This window comes from Mirounga angustirostris, unplaced genomic scaffold, assembly GCF_029215605.1.
Source record: "Mirounga angustirostris isolate CCGP_5_RB_7025 unplaced genomic scaffold, mMirAng1.0.hap1 SCAF_8, whole genome shotgun sequence".
NCBI lineage: Eukaryota > Metazoa > Chordata > Mammalia > Carnivora > Phocidae > Mirounga > Mirounga angustirostris.
In genome coordinates this window covers 68,816,704-68,840,891 of record NW_026991716.1, presented here as the reverse complement: position 1 = coordinate 68,840,891, position 24,188 = coordinate 68,816,704, and the positions used below count along the sequence as shown (strand labels likewise).

The window sequence follows — 24,188 nt, the reverse complement described above, 5'->3', positions numbered from 1 at the left end:
CATTATCCAACTTAATCCTCTCAACAAACTTATGAAGTAAATTCCATTATACATAAACAGATAGGGCTCCTATTTCAGCCATTAGGACGAAAGTAGCATTTATATTAAATTATGAAAGGCTGTTGACTATACTAATCAAACTAAGGATAGCTTCATATTAAAAGAGAAGCATCTTTTCTCTATCAAGATTATGTATTATACCAGTCAAGATTACCTATTTTATTAGTAAAGTTACAGAGGACTAGAACTCAAAGGAGATTATACCTAAAATGAGATTAATAGGTTTCCCCCGGATCCGTCCATTTAAACAGAGGAAGATCAAAGGAACTAGAGTAACTCAAGGAACTTTAAGAACCTAAAGAATCAAAATGGTGAGGATTTTCACTTTTGGTTTCTATTTCTCTCCTTCCTTCCCACAATCTTCTACTAAAGACCATCATTCACTAAGCTGTCAGGGAACTAGGCCCCAGTCTCACGTCATTCTGGGCAAACCACCCATAGAAAATGCAGCTCTGTCTCCATATATAAAATCCCAGAAAAGTCAGAATAGCTGGGCTTGAGCCTCATATCATCACTGGAGATCATGGCAGCCCCTTTAGAACCACAAAGAGTCAGGTAAGAGCAGTGGCCATGGGAAGAATAGGTCCTAGCAGGAAAATAAGGGACCAATAGGTGGTAAAAAGCTAAATGAGAGAGAGCTGTGCACTAAGACTCTGAGCTAAAGCCTCTACAATTAAATCAATCTCAAACAGCATTTAGTGACATAAATAATGTAGATAAAATTATATATTATAGGAAAATTCTTTGAGTTAGCAAGTTTATTTTTATATATGTCAAATATTTTGGCTTCCTAAGGAATTCTTTATCTGGTATCCTATAAATACTTTATTTCGGGAATTATGTATAGAACATGACTCAAAATTTGGGGAAATAACAGCTTACCTTAATGACGAGGAAAAAGCAAGTAACAGATGATGCTTTCCTGAAATTTCCTATTGTATTCACCTAGTTACAATGGTGCAATGGCAAAATATGCCAGGGAATTACTTCTCAACAAAATTCTATTAATGAACATTATTAGAAAGTGCACTCTTCTGTTCCCCAGGTATATTTAGGCCTTCTCATCCTCCCTTCCTATTCAACATCTCTCTCATACTTTCCTTTTCTTTATTTCTCTAGATTACATTCTGCTAACTTCTTTGGCCTTATCGTTCAGCTAATTCTCCCTTGGTTTATAATTTCTGGCTAAACCAGGAGTTTTTCCTTCATTTTCCTTCTTTTTTTTCTGTACCAGTTCAGTATACATCCAAAATAAATACACATATAGATACCAACCATTCATTTTAGGGTATCTAATCTACCATTCTATTATTATCAGACAAGGAAATCTTATCCTATCTTTATTCAACACTTCCCTCTTCTTTCCCCTCCTGAAATTCATTTAGACACCAAGTATTTCATATAATCTAAGAAATTCCCAACCCACCCCCCTCTGCTAATTCAGGCCCTTACCATTTCCTAGACAAGCTGTTAAAGCCTCCCAGCCCAGTCTAATGACCAGTCTTTCCTCATATTAAGGTTTGGAGGTAGTAAGAGCTAGACATCAGTTCCAGACTATCCATTGGGTTCCAATCCATCCTAGGAGGCTCTAGTTTGTCCTTGTTCTCTCCTACTTCATGTCCATCTTCCCTGCCTGGCAATCAACCCTACAGATTTCAGTAGACAGCACCAAATACAGAAGCAACAATTTTCATAGACTGTTCAGCTTCTATAATTATATATATTATAGCTATATATTCTTCATTAGATCTTGTGTTTTGCATCTCTGATCAAACCTTGACTGATACAGCAGTATCTAGAGATGTGCTCATTATAATCCATCAGATGGATATAACTTAGCTTATTCAAGCAATCCCAAGTCCCCTAGTGATAGACAAATGGGTTGTTTTTAGTCCTTGCCCTTATGAATAGTGCTGTAGTGAACACTAATATTTTTTCAGACTTTTATTAGTCTATCTCTGAAATAGATTCTTAGAGGAAGACTATGGGTCAAAGGGTAAATAATTATTACTGCTATCAGTTCTCTTTCCTCCTTAAAATCTATGACTTCTTCTGGAAACCATACAAGCAACTGTGGCAGATACTGGTAGTTGTTAATATCCATCTCTCATCATTGCATAATAAAATTTTTAGTTGGGCACTAAGCTAAAGACAACTTTTCTCAGCCTCCCTTGTGACTGGGTGTGGCACCGTGATGAAGTTCTGACCAATGGAATATGCACAGATTTAATATGTGCAATTTCCAAGTCATTCTTTAAGAGAAGGAGAATTCTTTTCCCCTCCCTTCCTTCCCCCTTCCTTGTGGCTGAAATGTTTCTGTGAGTTGGGAGCAAAGCAGCCATCTGGGACCAGAAGCTGGAAAGTCACAAAGACAAATGGAGAAACCAGACAGGATTCTGGTGCCTGATATTTATGTGAGAGAGAAATAAATTTCTGTCTTACTTAAGGCCTTACCAAGGGTTTACTGTTAGCCTAAATAATATATCTAACTTTTTTTAGAATCATCTACCTCATGAATATATCTATGTTTAAGAGGGCATTCCATACATAGATTTTATAAACATTGCATTATACTCAAGTTATCTTTACTTACATATGACTATGTTTTGTTTAATTAAGATTACTTAGTAATTAACCTAAATGGGCTGTCATGTAACGAATACAACTCCCGATTATTTTTGCAAAGGATTGTCAGCCTAGTATTTAAAATACATTTGTGAACCTTCCCAGAATGAATTCCTTTAAAAAACTCTAAACGTAAGGGTTTATACCTTTGGTCTACGCTATTTTAACTATTCCCAAATGTATGCTGAAAATTCAAAAAGAATGTAAGAATAATAGTCAACCTATTAAATTATTATTTATGGATATTAAAAGTCTTCCCATTGCCACCACTTCTAAGTGGCCTCTGTGATAAACCTACAGTATCTTTTTCATTGCTCTATCTGATTCTGTTAATACAGAAATGTCTTCTACAAATAATCTCAGATTACTGAACCAAAAATGCTCCGTTCCTTTTTATATCATTCTGAACAGCAGGAAAGTTTGGTGTTTCCTCCAGCAGCGTGAAGCAGACCTGAGAGATGAGCAGAGCTAGGAAGATCCGCTGCATGGAGGGCAATGAAGAACCAGAGGCAGAACAGGCAGCGCACCTCCCCTCCCCGTCCCTTCCAATAATATGGTCAACTGGAAGATACCGATAGAACCAGAAGCTAAGTCTAAGAAAACCATGGGTTAGGAGCATCCTGAATTCTAAGAACCGAGAATCAAATAAGATAAATAGAGACAGGCAGCATCAGTTACTGTTTCAGAACTGATATGAAGCACTGGTTCTCAAAATTTAGTTGGAGTCAGAGTCACCAGGAGGGCTGCTAAGAGACAGCTCAGCCTCACTCCCGGGGGTTCTAATTCAGCAGGTCATGAAGCGAGGCCTGACAATGCGCATTTCTAAAAAGCTCCCAGGAGGCTTAGGCTGCTGGCCCAGGGATCAACTCTAGAGAACACAGATATGAAAGTTTTGGTGGCTCGCTCTTTTTTCCTAGACTACTTTCTTCTGCAGAGAAACTCTCTCACTGTGAAAGAACCCATTTTGCTCTTTACTGAGCCCCTGGAGGTCAAGAAAAGATTCAGAGTTAAAGTCCATGAAATGGCACATAATCATTGGGAAACTTCTGAAAAGCCTTTGAGCCCCATTCCTCATCAGTGTTTTTCATAATCTCTCCCAGTGCCAAGGCTACAACAAATTTCTCAAGTTCATTCTCTTAGCAGGAATCCTGTAACATTACACATTTCCTTTACCAATCTTGATTTCCAAATTTGCAGCAAAATGAATATTACTTTTCTAAGTTTCTTATTCACTCTCCATTTATTAAATATGTACTGAAAAAATCTGCATTAGTTGATAAGCTTGCACAGTTAGTTGGCCTTACAAATATAATATCCATAGGGGATCTAAAGTAATTAGCAATCAAATAGCTACTCAGTGTACACCTTCCGTGTTTTCCTATTCACCTCAAGACTTTAAATTCTTATGTTACTTTTAATTCCATAATGAGATATAAATCACAACAGAGTTCCTAAAAAATGTAAAGATTCCATTTAAAATATGTTTAACTTAAGAGCACTGGAACTCTGAAAATTTTCCAATGGAAGTATAAAATGGTATAACTGCTTCGAAAAACTCTTCAGTAAATTCTTACCAAGTTAAATCAACATCTACCCTGTGAAATGCCAATTCCATTCCTGGATGTTTATTACTCAAAAGAAAGGAAAGAGTATGTTCACAAAGCACCTATTCAAGAATGTCCCTAGCAACCTTGTACAAGATAGGCAAAACTGAAAACAGTGATGGACATTTATTCATCAACAGGAGACTGGATAAATTGTGATTATAGTCATACAGCAGAAATACTACTCAGCAATGAAAAAGGCATAAACTGTTGATAAGCAACAGTGTGAATGAATCTCAAAACATGAGGTTGAGCAAAGGAGGCAAACACAAAAGAATACATATGGTATGATTGAATTCTATGAAGCCCTAACACATGTGCAACTAATCTCCGGGGACAGAATCAGAAAGTGGCTAAGTTTGGGGTAGAGAAAATAGATTGGCAGGGAAGAGGCAGAAGGAGCTTCCTGGAGTGATGAAATTGTTGTAGATTTTGTTTTTCACAGTCTTTACCTGGATGTGTAAGACTGTCAAAAAAATCTATCAAACTGAACACTGAATATCTGTGCCATTTACTATATGTAAATTACGTCAATAAAAAATGATAAGCTTAACTATTCAAGAAAAAGAATGATTTACCAAAGCAATGTTCTTTATATTCAAAATAAAATATACGTTAGACAGAATAGTTTGATATTTAAAATTTCCATTATAGGTAATAAATAAGCAGTCACAGATGAAGGTTATAGAATTATGATTCTGAGCTCAAGGCAGGGTGACTGAACATCTCAGTTTGCCTTTTAGACAATCATTCTAGTGTTGGCCTAAAGCTATAGCACTGATAGTACCCCCTTTGCTATCAAATGTATCCTGATTTAGAGGAAGACCCATAGCTAAAAGGACATTTGATATTATTTGGTACAATGCACTCATTCACTTTGCCATTCAACCTACATTTCCTAAGCATCTACTATGTGACTAAACATAGTCTCTATGTTCTTGCTACCATTTCACATTGCTCCTTTGTTTCCACAATCAGAACCTAAAACAGCTAGATGGATTTTTCCCTAAAGTTAGCATAAAATAAACAGCGAAAGACAAAATAAATATAGAAGAAAGCAATCAGAATTTTCTATAAACAAGGAAAATACAAATCAAGCTTATAAAAAAAAAGGTTACAATTCTTTGGAGCTGTGTGAAACAAAATGCATAAAGACAGTCACAAATATAAAATAAAGGAAACCTTTACCTGCTGCCCTGTAAAGTATTTTAGGTTCAAAAAATATACAAGGATTTTTATCCTCTATGCATGACAAAAGAAGTCCCTTGGCCTGGAAAGGGCTTCTGGGTACAACCACCTGCAAAAACAGATTTTTTTTTTTTTTAAAGACCATTTCAGTATAAAATGTAGCCCAGTAAACTCACTTATAAGAAGGGTTGATATTTCAGTAACTAATTGTTACTAATTGCAGGGATCTTGTATTTTTAGTTTAATTACCATTATAAGTGTTACATATTGTCCCATCCCCAAAAAATTCCATTGTTAAACAAGTATTTATCACATGTCCATCATAGTCCGGTGGCTAAGATACTGTTCTCTTAAAAAGCTAAACTTGCATATGTATACTAAAAGGAATCTGCAAGAAGCAAAGTTGTCGATATCTTCCTATATTCACCTCTAAAAAAAGCTTTTCCACTAATACTCTACTGCTACTTTCAAAGGGCATGCAATTCTTCTCCAATTTTAATATACCAAAATCTCCTCCTTTCCCATGAAACACAGGGTCTTCATTTCCTAAGTGGAAAATAATCTGCTGAACTTTATGATCTGGGCACTGTAATGTCTGGTTATTGCAAAGCTGAAAGGAAAGTGTGGATACTGCCCACTTCCTCTTGAGAAGGCCTTTGAGAAGGAGGAAGATGATCACAGAAGGTGGCACAAGTGTTAACTGGGCCAAGCACTCTATGTGGATCTACTGTTCACAGCAACCCATACTATTATTATTTTCCCCAATTTAGAAAGAGACACAAAGGATTAAAAGAGAGATCAAATAATTTGTCCAAAGTCACATTGATTGCTTGACCAGGGATTCTTCTACAGTTCTGACACCAGACCCTAAGCTCTAACTACACCATTTTGCCTCAAATCACAAGCTTATGTCTAGTTTTTAATGACTGTTAAATAACTGCATAAATACCAGTGAATACCAGTGTTACATGGGAAGAGTTATTAAAATAAATCTGAGTTTATCTCAAAGACTCAAATAAGAGTCCTTGAAACAAACTACATTTGGCTTTCAAAATCAATTTTACACCATCCTAAAACTTTAGGATTCTTATTTAAAAAATAGCACAAATCTCACTCTTTTCTATAAAAACAGACTGCTGAACACATCGCTTACCGTACTACACAATGTCTTTAGGTTCCTACTTTAGTTTCTCTTCATCTCCTTTCCTCATGTACTTTTAGCATTTTGTACTATTTTCATTTGGGATTAAAAAGAGGGCAAGGGGCAAGTGGAGAAAGTTAGGAAATTGTGGAAAAAAAATCTCTTCTTAAAAATTCTGGGTAAGATCATAAACTTTAAATGTGAATCAGTGTTCAGCTCAAGCACAAAAATAAGTATTGTTTCAAATGTGGCTTCTGTCCCAACCTACCACTTCCAGCTTACACTGAAAAATTATGCAACCCCTACTCAACTAAAAAAAAAAAAAAAAAAAAATTATGACTGCTCTGGTAGAAAAAATAAAAATAAAACACATGTGTTTACAACCAGTTCATGTTATCAAACACACATACATCACTGGGTGGACATAGGCGTTTCCATCACGATGCCCTAGAAAGCTCTTCAGTAAATAGAAATAGAAAAGATAATGTAAAAATTAACATAAAATATGCAAAAAAGCCACTTTTTTTTTAAATCAAAAGACCTAAACTATTGTGAAAGGCGTAAGATTATTATGGAAGGCTTTAAAAGACAGATGCTTCAAAATTGTTTGATCGAGTATTACCTTACCTGGAAAACACATCTGGATTTCAAGGGTTTCTCTTAGACTGAAGCTAAAGTCCTATCCCTCTGACTTTGAGGTAAATATGAATTAAACAGTAGATTTATTAAAATTAACTCAGAATCGGTTAAGTGAGAAAGCCCCATTAGAAAGAAACAGAGCTTTGAAAGAGGGGGAAGTTAAACCAACTATGTTCTCTATCTCATCCTTTGAAGTTGGTGAAATTAATGTCAGGGTTAAGCCAGTGCTACTTCAACAAGAATATTCTATAAACCTGGGAACTGGAGAGCTGATCTAAAATAAATACTCTCTTTCTAAAAAAAACCAATTAAATTCACATAAATTCCATAAATCCTGTTTGCTTTCCTCTAGATAATCATATCAGTTAACAGAACAAACCAAAATGGAAATATCCAACAGAGAACAAATAAAGTACATAAATGAGGATACCTTGATTCCTGGGCAGTGAGCAAAAAAAGCTTCAGGACTCTGAGAATGATAAAGAGCCCCATGGCCGACACAGCCCCAAGGGGCCCGGATAGTGAGGCTTCCACAATTAAAAAGATCCCCAGAGCGATAGCGGTACTTGGCAGCTTCATTAACAATCTTGGAAGGGGGGAGGGGAGAAGAAGGACAGGTCACAAGGAGTCCTTTATTTCCATCCCTTTCCTTAACCATTTTATTAGATCTTTAAATATATGCACATAACAAAATAACTCCTAATGCATTAGCTCAAAGACGACCTAAAAATCCCCAAGATCAGAGGTGGGAGAGTGGAAGCAAAACTCCCAACAATTCATGGACTTAATCTAAGAAATGTTTAATTAGAGGGGCGCCTGGGTGGCCCAGTCAGTTAAGTGTCTGCCTTCGGCTCAGGTCATGATCCCAGGATCATCCCTGCTCAGTGGCGAGCCTGCCTCTCCCTCTCCCTCTGCCCCTCCCCCTGCTCATGCTCTCACTCACTCTCATAAATAAATAAAATCTTTAAAAAAAAAAAAAAGAAAAAGAAATGTTCAATTACAGTAAAATGAAACCTTCTTACCTGATCGAAAGCAGGGAAAATATAATCTGCAAACTGAATTTCTGCAATAGCCGTCGCTCCAGTGACTGCGATCCCAATTCCAAACCCAACGATTCCTTGTTCACACAACGGCGTGTTGAAAACTCTATCTTTTCCTTAAAAAAAGAAAAAATAGTCCTTATATGACAAATGGGAGTGATATAATACACAGCACAACCAAAAACTCAGGGAGTTAATGGTGATGGAGAAAAACAGCATAGAAGAGGTGAAGGAAATAGAAGATAACTAGTATGAGGGCTGGTTTAAATACAAACATAATAATTATATTAACTGTAAGTAATCTTAGCGTTTCAACTGAAAGAAAGGTTGTCCCTCTGGGATAAAAGAAAGCAAAACCCAACTACTTAAAAGAAAACACTGAGACAATAAAGATAACAGAAGACTCAAAAGTAAAAGGAAAGAAAACAAACAATGAAAACCCTAACCAAAACAAGGTGTCACCACAGGATTAGTGGACAAAGTAGACTTTAGGGGAAAAGGCATTACCAGAGATAAAGCAGGAAAATTCACAGTTTTAAAGGGTACAATTCAAAGGGAGGACATAATTCTAAATTTACACTCATGGAACACAGGCTCCAAAGAAATTAGAAAAATTAACAGAGGGTCGCCTGGGTGGCTCAGTCGGTTAAGCGGCTGTCTTCGGCGTGGGTCATGATCCCAGGGTCCTGGGACCGAGCCCTACATGAGGCTCCTTGCTCAGGAGCCTGCTTCTCCCTCTCTCTCCCTCTGCTTGTGCTCTCTCTGTCAAATAAATAAAATCTTTAAAAAAAAAAAGGAAAAAAAAATTAACAGAATTAAAAGGAAAAATGGATAAATTCCCAATATGGTGGGAGATATTAATATACCAATCTCAGTAACAGACAGAAAAAGCATACCAAAATAAAAAGGCAGGACTGGAGAAGATTGGTATATGATTAGCAAATACGACCTAACTGACAAGCAGAGGACACTGCACCCAACAGCCAAGAATACAAACCCTTTTCAAGGAAGCAGAACATGGACATTCACTGACCACAGACTGGGCTATACATCCAATCTCAACATATTCTGAAGGATTAAAATCATAACAGGGTGTATTCCCTGACCACGATGGAACTAAGCTAGAAGCCAATAACAGAAAGAGAGTTAGAAAATCCTAAATTAGAAAAAAATTTTAAATATGTCTAAATATCCACGGCTCAAGGAAGAAATTATAAGGAAATTATAAAATATTTTGAACTGAATGACAATGAAAATTATGTATCAATATGTTGAGGTTACCAATTTAGTAAGGAGTCGAGTAGCTTTTTACAGACTAACCCACCCATATCTATTATCAACTCTGGACACAATATAACAAATAACTGACTTAAAGGCATTGGAGAGCCAAAAAGCGCGCCTAACCCAAAGGGGGCTTGACCCTTGAAAGAAAGGAAGGGCAGTGGATAAAAATAACATTTATAAGTCTTGTCCCCTGAGGGGGCTTCTCCACTCTCTGTGACAAGGGACTGCTAGGATTCAAACAAGACAGACTCAGTCTTTATTAGCTTGGTGGTGAGAGAATGAGAGAATGGGGTTCAGGGCTGCCAGTGGCTAGACACTGAGGAACGAAGGCCCTAAAAGAAGAACAACACATAGGGGCACCCCAAAGTCTGTGCATAAACTGTTCAAATCTTTGGCTGACCTCTATGGCTGTAGGAGACTCAGAGAACTCAGCAGATGGCAGCTGGAAGCCCAAAGAGCTGAGCAGAGATTTCAGCTCTACCCACTAAGGAAAAGACAGAATTTGGAGTTTGAGACTCTTCAAATTAAAAGTGCTTGATAAACACCTCAGGCTTTGCACTGGAACAAGGTGCATGTTACTAGTGTTCAATTCTCATTTGAAATTTCACCACCCGTCAGCCAATATCAGCATTTCCTGAAAAATCCCAATTTTGGGGAGCTGGAGAGACGCAAATAATGACCCCAGTCTGGCCAGGTGACCAAAAGTCTGTGGACAGATCGGAGATGCATATTTTAGTCCCATGATTGAGGGACACCGGTTCTTCTTGGTGCACAGAATCCACTCTCAGCTCAATCATTCCTTTTGAATATGGACCACAAATAGGGCAGGTGCTGGGAAACACCAGCCAGACACAACCTGTTGTCTGCACTCTACAAGCAGGTGCAAAAACTTAAAACCATGATTCATACTCATCACCATCTGTGACTATCTTCTGAAATTGTGACCTCTATCACTCATCAGTTCCCTATTTGACTGCGAATAGCTTGATAAGTTCTGAAAATCTAGGGCTCCACTGAACTAAGAACAATTCATTAGTAGACAATGAACAAAGATTCTAGCCGCCTCCTGTGGAATCCACATCCCTGGAATGCCTGAGCCACCTTAACCAGGTAAGCAGTGTTCTTACTTAGTCCCTGCCACTTCAAGTTCCCTGGATTCAGGTATTTGCCATCTCAGTAGATAACAGCCTTTTATTTTTTTTCTAAAGACTTTATCTACTCATTTGAGAGAGAGCAAGAGAGAGAACACAGAGGGAGAGAGAGAAGTAGACTCCCCACTGCACAGAGAGCCCGATGCGGGGCTCAATCCCAGGACGCTGAGATCATGACCCAATCCGAAGGCAGACGCTCAACTGACTGAACCACCCAGGCGCCCCTAAATACAGCTTTTTTTGCTGCTAGAAGACAGAAAAGTTGAGTTTCTCAGAACTGTTGCTCAAACTCACGCCTGGTCTGAGGAAACAGCTTAATTTAACAACTCTCTCCAACAAGCTGCAGTGACATGAACCGTGTGTTAAAAATCTGTTTCTATTTTCTCCCCAAAAGGTAATGATGTGGATAAGAACACACGTAAATTGCACGATAATGATGACTTCCTCTATGTATAATGCCATTAACCTGATATAAAGTTCGTACACACAGTATCCCAATGAGTAAATTAACACATACAGTGATTGTGCCATGAGGCAAGACAGATCTGGTTTTCAGTGCTATCTCCACAAATTACTAAACTCCCTCAATTTATCATCTGTAACAAAAGAATCATGATACTAAAAAGAGTAAAAAAATTACAAGCAGGAGGCCTACTGTGATTTTAAATAGGAGGGTCAAGAAGACCTCAGTGAGAGATGACATATACAGAAAGAGTTGAAGGAAGTGAGAAAGTGCACTGTGCATATATCTGAGGGAGTAAGTGTTCCAGGCAGAGAGATCGGCAAGTGCAAAGGTCCTGGGGTATGGGGCATTTCTTATTACATCAGAGGAAAGGTAAGAAGTCCAGAATGCCTGGTCTGGAGTAAAAGAAATAGTGGTAGGAGATAAAGCTGAAGAGTTGAGAAGGTAGGATGGGGAGGTGGCACAGATCAGACAGGGCCTTGTAGGTCACTGTCAGCTCTCTTTTACTATGACAATGAGTGAGTCAACAAGTAGGTAAGGGATAGAGGAAGCCACTGAGCAAAATCACGCCTTCTCTCAACTATATTCCATCTCTCTAGCTGGTATTTGGTGAATAGCCTCTAGCCAGGCAAGGGGGACATGGCAAGTCTGATTACAGGATACTGCAACAATACCAGTAAGAGATAATGACACCTAATTGCAGAAAAGGTGTGAGACTCTGGATATAGTCTAAATATAAAGTCAAAAAGATTTGTTGATAAAATGGATACGGAGCATGAGTCAGAGAAAAATGCCAAGGATGACTCTGCCAAGGATGACTCAAAGGCTTCTGGCCCACGCAAGCCGAAGGAGAAAGTTGCCCTTAACTAAGGAAGGGCGAACTATGAAGCATACTGGGATGAAACACCAGGAGTTCAGTTATGGAGAGGTTACATTTGAGATGCCTTCAGATGTTAAGGTAAAGCTCGTAAACAGACTGTTACATACTGGAGTTGAAAGTCTTCAGCATCAAAACAGCACTAAAAAGCACAGGCCTGGATGCAACTGCCAAGCAAATTTATGTGAGAACATAGAGGAAAGATCCAATGTTAAAAAGACAAGCAGTGAGAACTAATATAATCAGCAAAGTCGAAAAGAAAAAAAAAAAAAAAAAGCCAGAGTTTGGAGAAAACATAGAAGAACGTGCTGGCCTAGAAGCCTCTTCGAAGAGACTGGAGTAATCAGCTGGTGCTGTATGCTATCAGTTCCACGTGAGGAGGGCTGAGAATTGTATAACGGCTGATCTCGACATTAGCAGTGTCAGCAAAGTAGGAAGGAGGGAAAGAATAAAAGCCTAGATCGAGAGGGAGCGGGGGAAGACAGATCGGAGACAATGAGTAATGATAATTACTGGGAGAGATTTTGCTGTAAAGGAGAAAAAAGGAGGAACAACTGGCTGGACAAAAATATGGGATCAATACAGGGAAGTTTTTGGTAAGACCAATAAAAAAGCATATTTGCACGCTGATAAAAATGATCAATAAGAAAGGAAGAAATGGAGGTGCCTGGGTGGCTCAGTCGTTAAGTGTCTGCCTTTGGCTATGGTCATGATCCCAGGACCCTGGGATCGAGCCCCACATTGGTCTCCCTGCTCCGCGGGAAGCCTGCTTCTCCCTCTCCCACTCCCCCTGCTTGTGTTGCCTCTCTTGCTGTGTCTCTCTCTGTCAAATAAATAAAATCTTAAAAAAAAAAAAAAGAAAGGAAGGAAGGAAGAAATCATTGAGAAAATTAAATGGGGAGACGGAAGAAAACCGGGGTTATGTCTTTGATGGGGAGGACTGGGTCTGGCGTGGAGAGATTGACAGGAACCCTTGTGTCCAGTCAGAATGCGGGAGAAAGGCATGGGTGGGCACTGACGCGGGTATAGGAGCGTGTGCAGCCGTGAGAGCTTGTCAAAGTTCTCTCTTCACTGCATCTATCTTCTTGGCAAAACACGAAACTAGATTATTGATAAAAACTAAGGATGGAGGCAGCAGTGTTGAGAGAAAAGTATGAAATAGTAATAATGGGAAAATGGAGAAGTGAAGGGACCAGGATCAGGCAGGAGGACAGTACACAGCAGGAGTGGCCCCTGGAGATTACTAGTCTCAGACTAAAAGTGACATCAGTTGCAAGATGACTTTTTTCTCTGGCAACATTCTACATAAGATTGAGGGTTTAGAAAATGGTGTTGGGAAAATTAGACAGCCACACGCAGAAGAATGAAACTGGACCACTTTCTTATACCATATACAAAAATGTACTCCAAATGGATGAAGCCCTAAACGTAAGACAGGAATCCATTAAAATCCTAGAGGAGAACATAGTCAGCAACCTCTGTGACCTCGGTCGTAGCAACTTCTTGCTAGACACATCTCCAAACACAAGGGAAACGAAGGCAAAAATGAACTATTGGGACTTCATCAAGATAAAAAGCTTCTGCACAGCAAAGGAAACAGTCGACAAAACCAAAAGACAACCGACAGATGGGAGAAGATATTTGCAAATGACATATCAGATAAAGGGCTAGTATCCAAAATCTATAAAGAACTTATCAATCTCAACACCCAAAGAACAAATAATCCAATCAAGAAATGGGCAGAAGTCATGAACAGACATTTGTCCAAAGAAGACATCCAAATGGCCAACAGACACATGAAGAAATGCTCCACATCACTCGGCATCAGGGAAATACAAATCAAAACCAAAATGAGATACCACCTCACATATCAGTCAGAATGGCTAAAATTAACAAGTCAGGAAACAACAGATGTTGGCAAGGATGCGGAGAAAGGGGAACCCTCCTACACTGTTGACGGGAATGTAAACTGGTGCAGCCACTCTGGAAAACAGTATGGCAGTTCCTCAAAAAGTTGAAAATAGAGCTACCCTATGACTCAGCAATTGCACTACTGGGTATTTACCCCAAAAATACAAATGTAGTGATCCAAAGGGGTACATGCACCCCAATGTTTATAGCAGCAATGTCCACAATAGCCAAACTATGGAAAGAGCCTAGATGTCCACCGACACATGAATGGATAAAGAAAATGTGGTATATACATATACAATGGAATACTAATCAGCCATCAAAAAAAAAAAAAAAAAGATGATATCTTGCCATTTGCATTGACCTGGATAGAACTAGAGGGTATATTATGCTAAGGAAAATAAATCACTCAGAGAACGACAATTATCATATGATCTCATTCGTATGTGGAATTTAGGAAACAAAACAGAGGATTATAGGGGAAGGGAGAGAAAAATAAAACAAGATGAAATCAGAGAGGGAGACAAACCATAAGAGACTCTTAAGCATAGGAAACAAACTGAGGGTTGCTGGAGGGGCGGGGGTATCTGGATGATGGACATTAAAGAGGGCACGTGATGTAATGAGCACTGGGTGTTATATAAGACTGACGAATCACTGAACTCTACCTCTGAAACTAATAATACACTGTATGTTAATTAATAGAATTTAAATTAAAAATAAAAATAAAAGATTGAGGGTTTAGAAATGAAGTTAGCTGCGATTGGATTTTGCCAAGCAAATAATGACATGGAATTTAAACTGGGCAATAAAGGAAAGAAAGGTCATCAGGAAAGTGAGATACAGTGACAGGGTGGTAGAATCCATGGCTTTTAAGAATCAATAAGGTCAAAAGGTTATTGGATTGGAGGTACTAGAAGCAGTGAGCTGGGGAGGTTCAAGGCGGAAGTCAGAGCTGAGGATGCTTTAAACTGAGATTCTGGAGGGACCGCAGTTACTACTGATAATGATAACATCTGGGATAGGACAGTGAGAGTGAGGGGCTGAGGTAGGATGAAGGACAAGATCACTAGAGAGATCACTGAGAACACCATCCATGTGGGTATGGACAGGAGTACTGGAAAGGCGGACAGTGAGCCAGGCTGGAACGAAGAACAGAGGCCTGGCGTGAATGGATGACAACGAAGGATAGTATTAGTGTTCAGGATTCAGTAATTTACTGAATTATTTATTGACAGTGCTCAATAAATGTTTATTTTCAAAGGAAAAATTAAACAATGGAAGCTAGGTTTCTTTTGATTCAGACCTCCAGTCTTTCTTTACTTTCTGAGGTGACTAAACTCAGCTTTTTGATATTTAGAATGAAATTTCTCGAATTCACCCCTGTTAAGTAGCATTATGTGATTACATAATAATCTCACACCGACCACATCCTTTAGGTCAGGTGGTACATAGAATTTCAGGATAGCCCTGAAACACATGACCATTTAAAACATTCATCCAAATGATAAATAAAATCGAAAATCAGTTGTAACTCCTTTCTTTTTTTTTCTTTTTTTTTTTTTTAAAGATTTTATTTATTTATTTGAGACAGAGAATGAGATAGAGCATGAGAGGGTCAGAGGGAGAAGCAGACTCCCTGCCGAGCAGGGAGCCTGATGTGGGACTCGATCCCGGGACTCCAGGATCATGACCTGAGCCGAAGGCAGTCGCTTAACCAACTGAGCCACCCAGACGCCCAGCAACTCCTAACTTTCAAAGGCAGCTTGAGTCTAATGACACCCTAGCTTCTGAAGCTCAAGGGAAGTTGCAAGGGGGCAGAGGCTTTATCAAAGCACTGTCAATCAAGTTCAATGAATGTTTAGTTAAGTGGCCAGGGGCTTTGATTTCATAAGAAAGAAAAAAAAACATGCCTACTCTGAAATAGCTCTTCAATGCCCAACAAGCTTTGACTAAGCCAGAAAAGAGGAAATACTATCCAAATGACTTCTTTCTAAACCTCAGATAACAGAGTAAAATTAAGTTAACATTTCAGATAAACTCACTGCTATTGATGCTACAGGTAAAGGCATTCCTACAACATGCCATCTTCTTCAGTTCTGCTCCCTGTGCTTAAATTTTAGGCTCTCTCTTTGTATAACTCCATGATCTCTTGAGTCCATGCAAACACGTGTAGAATGCCAGACGTTTGGTCATTTAAATAACTGACGTGTTAGTATCTCACTTGTTGACAAAAACCAGGTATAAAGTCATACCACCACTTTCTTAATAGCTTTTCTTCTTTTGTAAAGGGAACGTGATTACGTCACTGGCAGCACACGGACACATTAAAGATACTGCCCACCACGTAATGCCAAATATCAAAAGAAAACCAGCAGATGGCTTTTCTAGCCAGAGTCACAGATGGACACAACTGGGTCCCCCAGTGAACCCGGTTCTCTATCACAACATTTAGGCCACAATTAGCCCAGAAACAGTGAGAAGAGTGCAAAGAAACAATAATTAGGAAAAAAGAAGAGGCAGCCATGAGTTAAGGTGACAACCAATTACCTCCTGGTAGATTACGAAAGTCAGGGAGTACCTCCTTCTGTTCAGTGCCCAGACATTTTTCAGAACCCATAACGAGTTTTAAATTAGCTTTCCTTGTGAACACAGTGGTCCTGCAAGTTATTAAATCTACCTTGGGGGGCGCCTGGGTGGCTCAGTCATTAAGCATCTGCCTTCGGCTCAGGTCATGATCCCAGAGTCCTGGGATCAAGCCCCGCATCGGGCTCCCTGCTCCGCAGGAAGCCTACTTCTCCCTCTCCCATTTCCCTAGCTTGTGTTCCCTCTCTCGCTGTGTCTCTCTCTGTCAAATAAATAAATAAAATCTTTAAAAAAAAAAAAATCTACCTTGGGTAAATTTAAATTTCTTATTCCCATAAAATTTCTGAAAAGGCAGCTTTAAAACTGCCCATCTCTAAGCAACACGTATTTCCTTAGGACACAAATCTGAACAGATCAGCATATCATCTCCCAGAAAAGAGATCACCTCCATCAGGGAAACACTTCAAGTCCCAGATTCCCTGACCAAAAGGATAAATAAGGACATGAAACATTCATGACTAAGCTATAAAATAAACCATGGGCAAGGCCATTATTTATATAATTTTGACGGGGAGGGGGGCGGATAATACATCGCAATAATTTCAGTCACAGACTTTCCGGACTACACTGTGATTTTACATCTTAAAGTTTGCCGATAAAGAATTTGAAAGATGAAAGGCATTTGTTTTAGGGTCAAGTAAAGCAAAAATAAAAAATTAATCCAGAAGATCACTTCTACCTCTTAAAATAAGTAGAAAAGTACATAGAGTATTCCATTCATTAGAAAGACTTTTAGAGAATAAACATGCAAACAAATTTTAAAAATAGAAATACTAGGTAGAATGACTGTACAATTTATCTTCCAAACAGAAATGTCTGGGAGTGTTAAGGATACTAAAAATAATTAACAGATGTTGATTGATCTCAACAGGCCTAAACTGTGTAGTCCCAGAAAAACAGGGCTGTTCTGAATAAAACCAAGACATACAGTCACTATTATTAGGGTTAACACCTATTAACACCTAGGGTTAATAATATTAACACCTAGATAAAAAGTAATAAGGGAAATATAAAGCTAAGTGTTTACCTTAGCCATAACTAATCTACCATATATGAGCATCCTAAATTAGGATATTAGAGCTGGAAAATTAAGAAGTGATTTGAATAAGCCATTCTACCATCAAGGTAATTAATTCTCACAGTTTACTCCCTACGGTGGGCACCATGATGCCTGCAGCCCAGGCCCCCATGTGTGGAGAACTTGTTGCCCTGCTTGCCGAGAATGCTGTGAGCAAACAGACATCAGCAGTAAGCCCTTTTAGTGACTGTAATGAACTTTCTAGCTCAAGGTCATGCTTGGTAGCCACTATCCAATGACTGATCAGCGTGAGAGTATAAAGATCTGGTCATTTCAGTCCAATTAGGGACAACCCAAAGGGCCATTATGACTCCAGAGATCCCAATCCCTCCAGGGTTGGCCACGGTGGTCCTAGAACCTAAATCACTTCTGGACATCTCCTTCTGCCTAATCCTGCTTTCACTTGAAAGCAGCATTCTATTTATGATTCCAGAAGACTCCAGGTTCTAAGGTTTCCAGATTCAGGAAGTTTACCTGTATTTACAATCACAACATTCTCCAAATCCTCTGGGCAACAATGGATAGAAAGGGTTGTTTGTGAGCCTGGTCCTATAGATTCCACCTCTATTTCTCAGAAAACACGTGGCAAAGAGATCTGGGTCATTAAAATGGGTGAGAAGAAAATTAAAGATAGAAGTCAACCAGGAGCAAATCCATATGCTTAGTAAGTGTTTACCGAATGAAGAGATGGAGGGATGAAATGCAAAAGTGCCTCTGTAATCAAGAAGTCTACAATTTGGGGTACAGATCCAAAAATCAGTTCCAAGGGTTCAATGACTAGATTAAAATTTGTAAGCTCCTTTCCTGAGAACACAGATGGTTTCATTCATCTTTGGACACTCAACAGTATCTAGCACAATGTCTTGAATTTAATAGGCCTTCAATAGCACTACTTGAATGAGCAGACTTAAAAGACCCATCACCTTGGGTTGAAAAGGCATTTAATTAAGTCTGTGATTATCAGGATGTGGTCATGTTCCCCAAGTACTCAAGGCATGTAGATATGACAGCAAGGCACAAAGAAGTCTGGTCGAAATAGACATGTACTAAGTAACATATACATGAACTTCTTTAAATATATAATAGGTAAACGTGACCACAAAGAGAGACTACAGACTCACACAAGCATAAAGATGAGAATTATGTTCCACTATCTCTAGTACCTAGTTCTTGGCAAAGAGTAACATTTAAGAAATATTTGTTAAGTGGATGGCTGAATGAAAAAGTAATCAAAATAATATTAAAATAAAAAGGATACCTCAAATCAGGGGAAATTATAAAATCAGACCATAATATCTTGAAAATTCAATTATCCACACACAAAATTATTGGCTTATTTACCTCATAGCTATATTTTAGGGGGCCACATCTTAGAGAAATCTGTTTTAGAAATGACAGAAAAGGCAAAGAGTTAATTTTAAGCAACCCATCGAGACTGACAGAGGGAACATCTGGTTGAAGGTGAGCCACAATGATTGTGATATAATAATGGTCAATATCATAGGCCAAGGCTTCTCAAAACAGTACTAGATGGACATCTTGGTTAAAAGAAAAATATTCTCTTGCACTCCTCATGTCAACTTCAATCAGTCTTATTATGTTATTTTAATACACACAAAATTAAACTTAGCATTTATTGCCCTGATAAAACAAAGGTAAAACAAATTTATAAATACAAAAATAACTACATAACCAATTAAATTGAGATGACCAGCAAAAATACAGTGTAACAAACCATGGTTTCCTGCTAAAATGAGAGCACCAATGGAGCTTTAGATCCTTTTTTCTTTTTTAACTTTAATCATTCTAATGGGGAAAAAATGTATTTTCACTTAAATTCACCCTACAAAATAGTATGTATGACCTCATGGCTTTCTTTACGAGGTGAGGATAATCAGACTCACTAAATAAAACCACCAGGAAGCATTCCTTGAATGATCATTTTAAGAAAGTTGCTTCAAGATAAAGTTGCTACCATAACCATGTCAAAATCTGCATTAAATGTGTAGCTATTCAATTACTGCTGGAATCAGGTAAAGAAAGTTCTTCAGTGTCTAATTACTGATAAACTTACCGTTAGCGAACTGTTGAAAGATGCTATATTAAAAATTGGATCTGTGAAATACATCTGACTGTAACCTGATGATACATCACTATACTGAGGCTGTAACACAGGATAATCCGCATCCTTTGGGTGGGGCAGGCGGGAATGCTCCTGTCACTGTGTGTTATCTGAATCTCAAATGAAAGCGTCATACACTCAGACACTGTGAAGTACTTACCCTTCACATGGCACGAACACAACAATAAACACAAACACCGATTTTATCATATGGTAACACTTGGTTCTATGGCAGGTGTCTGGATGACCCAAAATCTGGGTTTTTTTAAACAATTACCACTGATACTAAACCCCCTAAAATGTTAAATCTCACTGAAGATATGAAAACTCCCAGAATATCCATAGACATATAGGGTTAGCTAATAGCAGTTAGAGAAACAATATCCTAGGAAAAGAACAATACCAAATAATCAACTCTACTGTTCAATTTTAGAATAAAAAAACAATCTACTTGGAAATAAATTGAAAAAAGTATTTTTAGGGGCGCCTGGATGGCTCAGTCAGTTAAGCATCTGCCTTCAGCTCAGGTCATGATCCTGGGGTCCTGGGATCGAGCCCCGCATCAGGCTCCCTGCTCAGCGGGAAGCCTGCTTCTCCCTCTCCTACCCCCCCTGCTTGTGTTCCCTCTCTTGCTGTGTCTCTCTCTGTCAAATAAATAAATAAAATCTTAAAAAAAAAAAAAAGGTATTTTTAAAATAAATTACACATGGAGAGTGTGGCAATTGTTTCAAAACAGTGGTAACCAAAAATTTGGGTGTTTTTTTTTTTTTTAACTTTGCATGGTTAACTGGAAAGAAGAAGTTACATGGGGTAAATTCATCTTTCATTTAAACAAAGATTCCTTTGGGGCACCTGGGTGGCTCAGTCAGTTAAGTGTCTGCCTTTGGCTCAGGTCACGACCCCCGGAGTCCTGGGATGGAGCCCCATGGCTTCCGGCTCCCTGGTCAGTGGGGAGCCTGCCTCTGCCCCTCCCCCTGCTCGTGCTCTCTCTCTCTCTCTCAAATGAATAAATAAAATCTTAAATAAATAAATAAAATAAACAAAGATTCCTAAATTAAAGAAAATAGAGGGACACTACTACATTGTACCTATTAGGGGAAAATTCAAAGTTATACCTACAAGAAATTTCACAAGGGATAAAAGTATATTTTTTAATTTAAAAAAGAAAAACTAGGTAGAGAACCCATGAGATAATGTAATGATCATGTAAAAGTTATGGTTGGGTATCCAAGAAGAGCAAGCAGAACAATAAATTACAGAATCACAAAACCCTAGCCCTACTGAACACCTGCCCACCAGCCCCACGTTCTTCAAATAAGGAAACTGAGTCTTGATTTATGTGACTTGCCCAAGGACAACAGCCAGGAACTGGCAGCCTTGGTACTCTACGGCTTGTGCCATTCATTCTACTAGAGAAATTTATTTCCTAAACTGGCTCCACTACTCAACTCAAATGCTAACACATACCAAACGAGACCTTAATTACCTGGCACCACCGTCACAGATGCAAAATAGTTCTGAACATTTAATCTGAATGTAATAAGTCTTTACAGGCAGTTCCGAAAATTCCCTCAAATGTTTCTCCAAAAAGCTAAAGCAAGTAAGATAGCCGGGTTAAGCCTTCACATTACCTGGCCTAGTTTCTAACAATGAAGTAAAAGAAAAAACACCTCTAAAAGAAAACAGCAATTAAAAAATTATCAAGAAAACAATTGAGAATTTAAGAAGAACTTTTAGGGCGCCTGGGTGGCTCAGTCGGTTAAGCGACTGCCTTCAGCTCGGGTCATGATCCTGGAGTCCCTGGATCGAGTCCCGCATCGGGCTCCCTGCTCGGCGGGGAGTCTGCTTCTCCCTCTGACCCTCCTCCCTCTCATGCTCTCTGTCTCTCATTCTCTCTGTCTCAAATAAATAAATAAAATCTTTAAAAAAAAAAAAAAATTTAAGCCCAGCATTGGACTGGATAATCAGGCAAATACTAGATCATCTCCCAATTGCACCTAGTTTGATCTTCCTTTCCTTCTTCTCATTCTGGCATCTAAAGAGTACTACTGTCGGGCGCCTGAGTGGCTCAGTTGGTTAAGCGACTGCCTTCGGCTCAGGTCATGATCCTGGAGTCCCGGGATCGAGTCCCACATCGGGCTCCCTGCTCAGCGGGGGATCTGCTTCTCCCTCTGACCCTCTTCCCTCTCGTGCTCTCTGTCTCTCATTCTCTCTCTCAAATAAATAAATAAAATCTTTTAAAAAAATTAAATTAAGGGGCGCCTGGGTGGCTCAGTCGGTTAGGCGACTGCCTTTGGCTCAGGTCAAGATCCTGGAGTCCCGGGATCGAGTCCCGCATCGGGCTCCCTGCTCAGCGGGGGGTCTGCTTCTCCCTCTGACCCTCCCCCCCCTCATGCTCTCTCTATCTCATTCTCTCTCACACAAATAAATAAATAAATAAATAAATAAATAAATAAATAAATAAATCTTAAAAAGAAGAACTCTTAGAAGGGCTGCTTCAAACTTTGAGTCAATAATTGCAAAGCAAGATAGCACTGCTACCCTGTATAAATGTATACATGCTTCTGTCTAGAAATAGTATAAAATCTCCAAACTGTGCATAAAACTAAGATGTTAAGTAAAGTGTCAAGCAGTTTTTACACTACCCACTCTTAGGGTAAAGGGGAAGGGAAGCAAGGAAATTTAGAGAAAGTCCTCACACCAGTCGAGATTCAACGGTATATCCAACTGGCTACATCCATTTCATAGTTCAAATGATCTTATAAAATTATAAGAGTTATTTAAAAGAAAAAAAAAACTTGAACTGCATTCAACGTTTCCTGCTTGCTGTGCTTCTGAAGTCATGCATCAACTTTAAAGAGATTTTTTACTTTTTAATGAATAATAAAGAAATCTTAAAGGGTAAAATAAAAATGATTTTGGTGCCTGAAAATTGGATCTTCTTTTGTTTGCCAAGAAATTCAATTACTATTAGCAATTACCAGATTAGAGACTACCAGAAATATGGAACAATGGAACGAAATTATTTCAAGATGAACAAAGTGCTCAGTGCCACCACTCAGCATCGCATCCTGCGCACCCTCAACCTCAGTCCACACTGCCTAGAAGAGGTGAGGGGCATTTGGACGCTCCGCAATCAGTTCTCTCTTTATCTGGGCTAAAGAGTGGGGTAGGGCCGGAAGGTCAGCTTCGGTGGCTGCGCTAGGACAAGCAATTCTAAACTGTGAACCTAAATCTTGTTCCATTGGCAAGACCACGAATAGGTCCAGCAGGAGGCCTGCATGCACCTTCATGCAAAGATGCCAAGGTTTACCACTGAGCAGAGGAAGGCTAGGAACAGGAGGCCTGGCCTCTGCTAACCTGCAAGAAATAATCTACCGGTGAGAATGAAGAGCTGATGATCAGAAGGACTGAGGAAGGAATGCTGCTGCTGTCGCCCTGTATCTGCAGAGGCCTGGAGACAACACAGGCCAAGGACTGAATCCAAGCGAGCCCAAAGCCTTCCAACGTACGGCTTGGGAACGAGGGCCAGTTGATCCCAGAAGGCCATGGTTCTATTTAAACAAGCATCCGCTTGAAAGCACTGGTTCCTACACTAACCCCCTCGAGCATACCTGAGCAAACAGTGTCTGGCTCCCTGAACTACGTGCTGTGTGCTTTCACCATACATTTGAGTAGGACCCTAAGAGATGATGATCCACGCAGGTAACAGCATGACCAAAGCAGCACAGAACCAACTCGGCATTCTCAGAGCCCCACGCGTCTTTAGGAACTGCCCAGTGCTGGCTTTCACAAGGACTATGGGCCCACCAAAGATGTATTCAACCACTGGAGTTTTGACACTTGGCATAGAAACTAAAATTTTGTTTCCCAGCATGATCAATGTGATTTAAGGAGATAAAATTCCCACTTATGAAATCACCTTATCTTGAATGAAACTGAATTTAAATAAATGTAATCTGAATGTTTGGGTTCTAGGAAATACGTACTATTACTCTATTTAGGCTCACATTAGACTTTCCTTTAAGTGACACTTGGAAAGAAAAAGCACAAAAACCCATTTTAGTCAAACTGATATTTACGGTCTAAAAACAACAACAGGGGCGCCTGGGTGGCTCAGTCAGTTAAGCGTCTGCCTTTGGCTCAGGTCATGATCGCAGGGTCCTGGGATCGAGTCCTGCATGGGGCTCCATGCTCAGCCAGAGCTTGCTTCTCCCTCTCCCTCTGCTGCTCCCCCTGGTTGTGTTCTCTATCAAATGAATAAATAAAATCTTAATAAATAAATAAATAAATAAATAAATAAATAAATAAATAAATAAAACTATGTCTATACCCCAAAACAATGATAGAAATAAGGGT

General features: G+C 39.1%; 1 protein-coding gene across 10 annotated transcripts in view; it reads right to left on the bottom strand.

Annotated features, from left to right (window-relative positions):
- Window positions 1-24,188, bottom strand: part of BCKDHB (branched chain keto acid dehydrogenase E1 subunit beta) — a 210,614-nt gene that overhangs the window by 154,370 nt on the left and 32,056 nt on the right. For all 10 annotated transcript variants that reach the window (XR_010413678.1, XR_010413679.1, XM_064597797.1 and 7 more), the window contains 3 exons: window positions 8,280-8,413; window positions 7,688-7,843; window positions 5,478-5,586 (listed from right to left, as the gene is read on the bottom strand). Coding sequence is in view for 8 of the 10 variants with exons in the window: in XM_064597797.1 (XP_064453867.1) it covers window positions 5,478-5,586; window positions 7,688-7,843; window positions 8,280-8,413 (399 nt within the window). In the remaining 2 variants the exon portion in view is untranslated. The remainder of the gene's footprint in view (window positions 1-5,477; window positions 5,587-7,687; window positions 7,844-8,279; window positions 8,414-24,188) is intronic.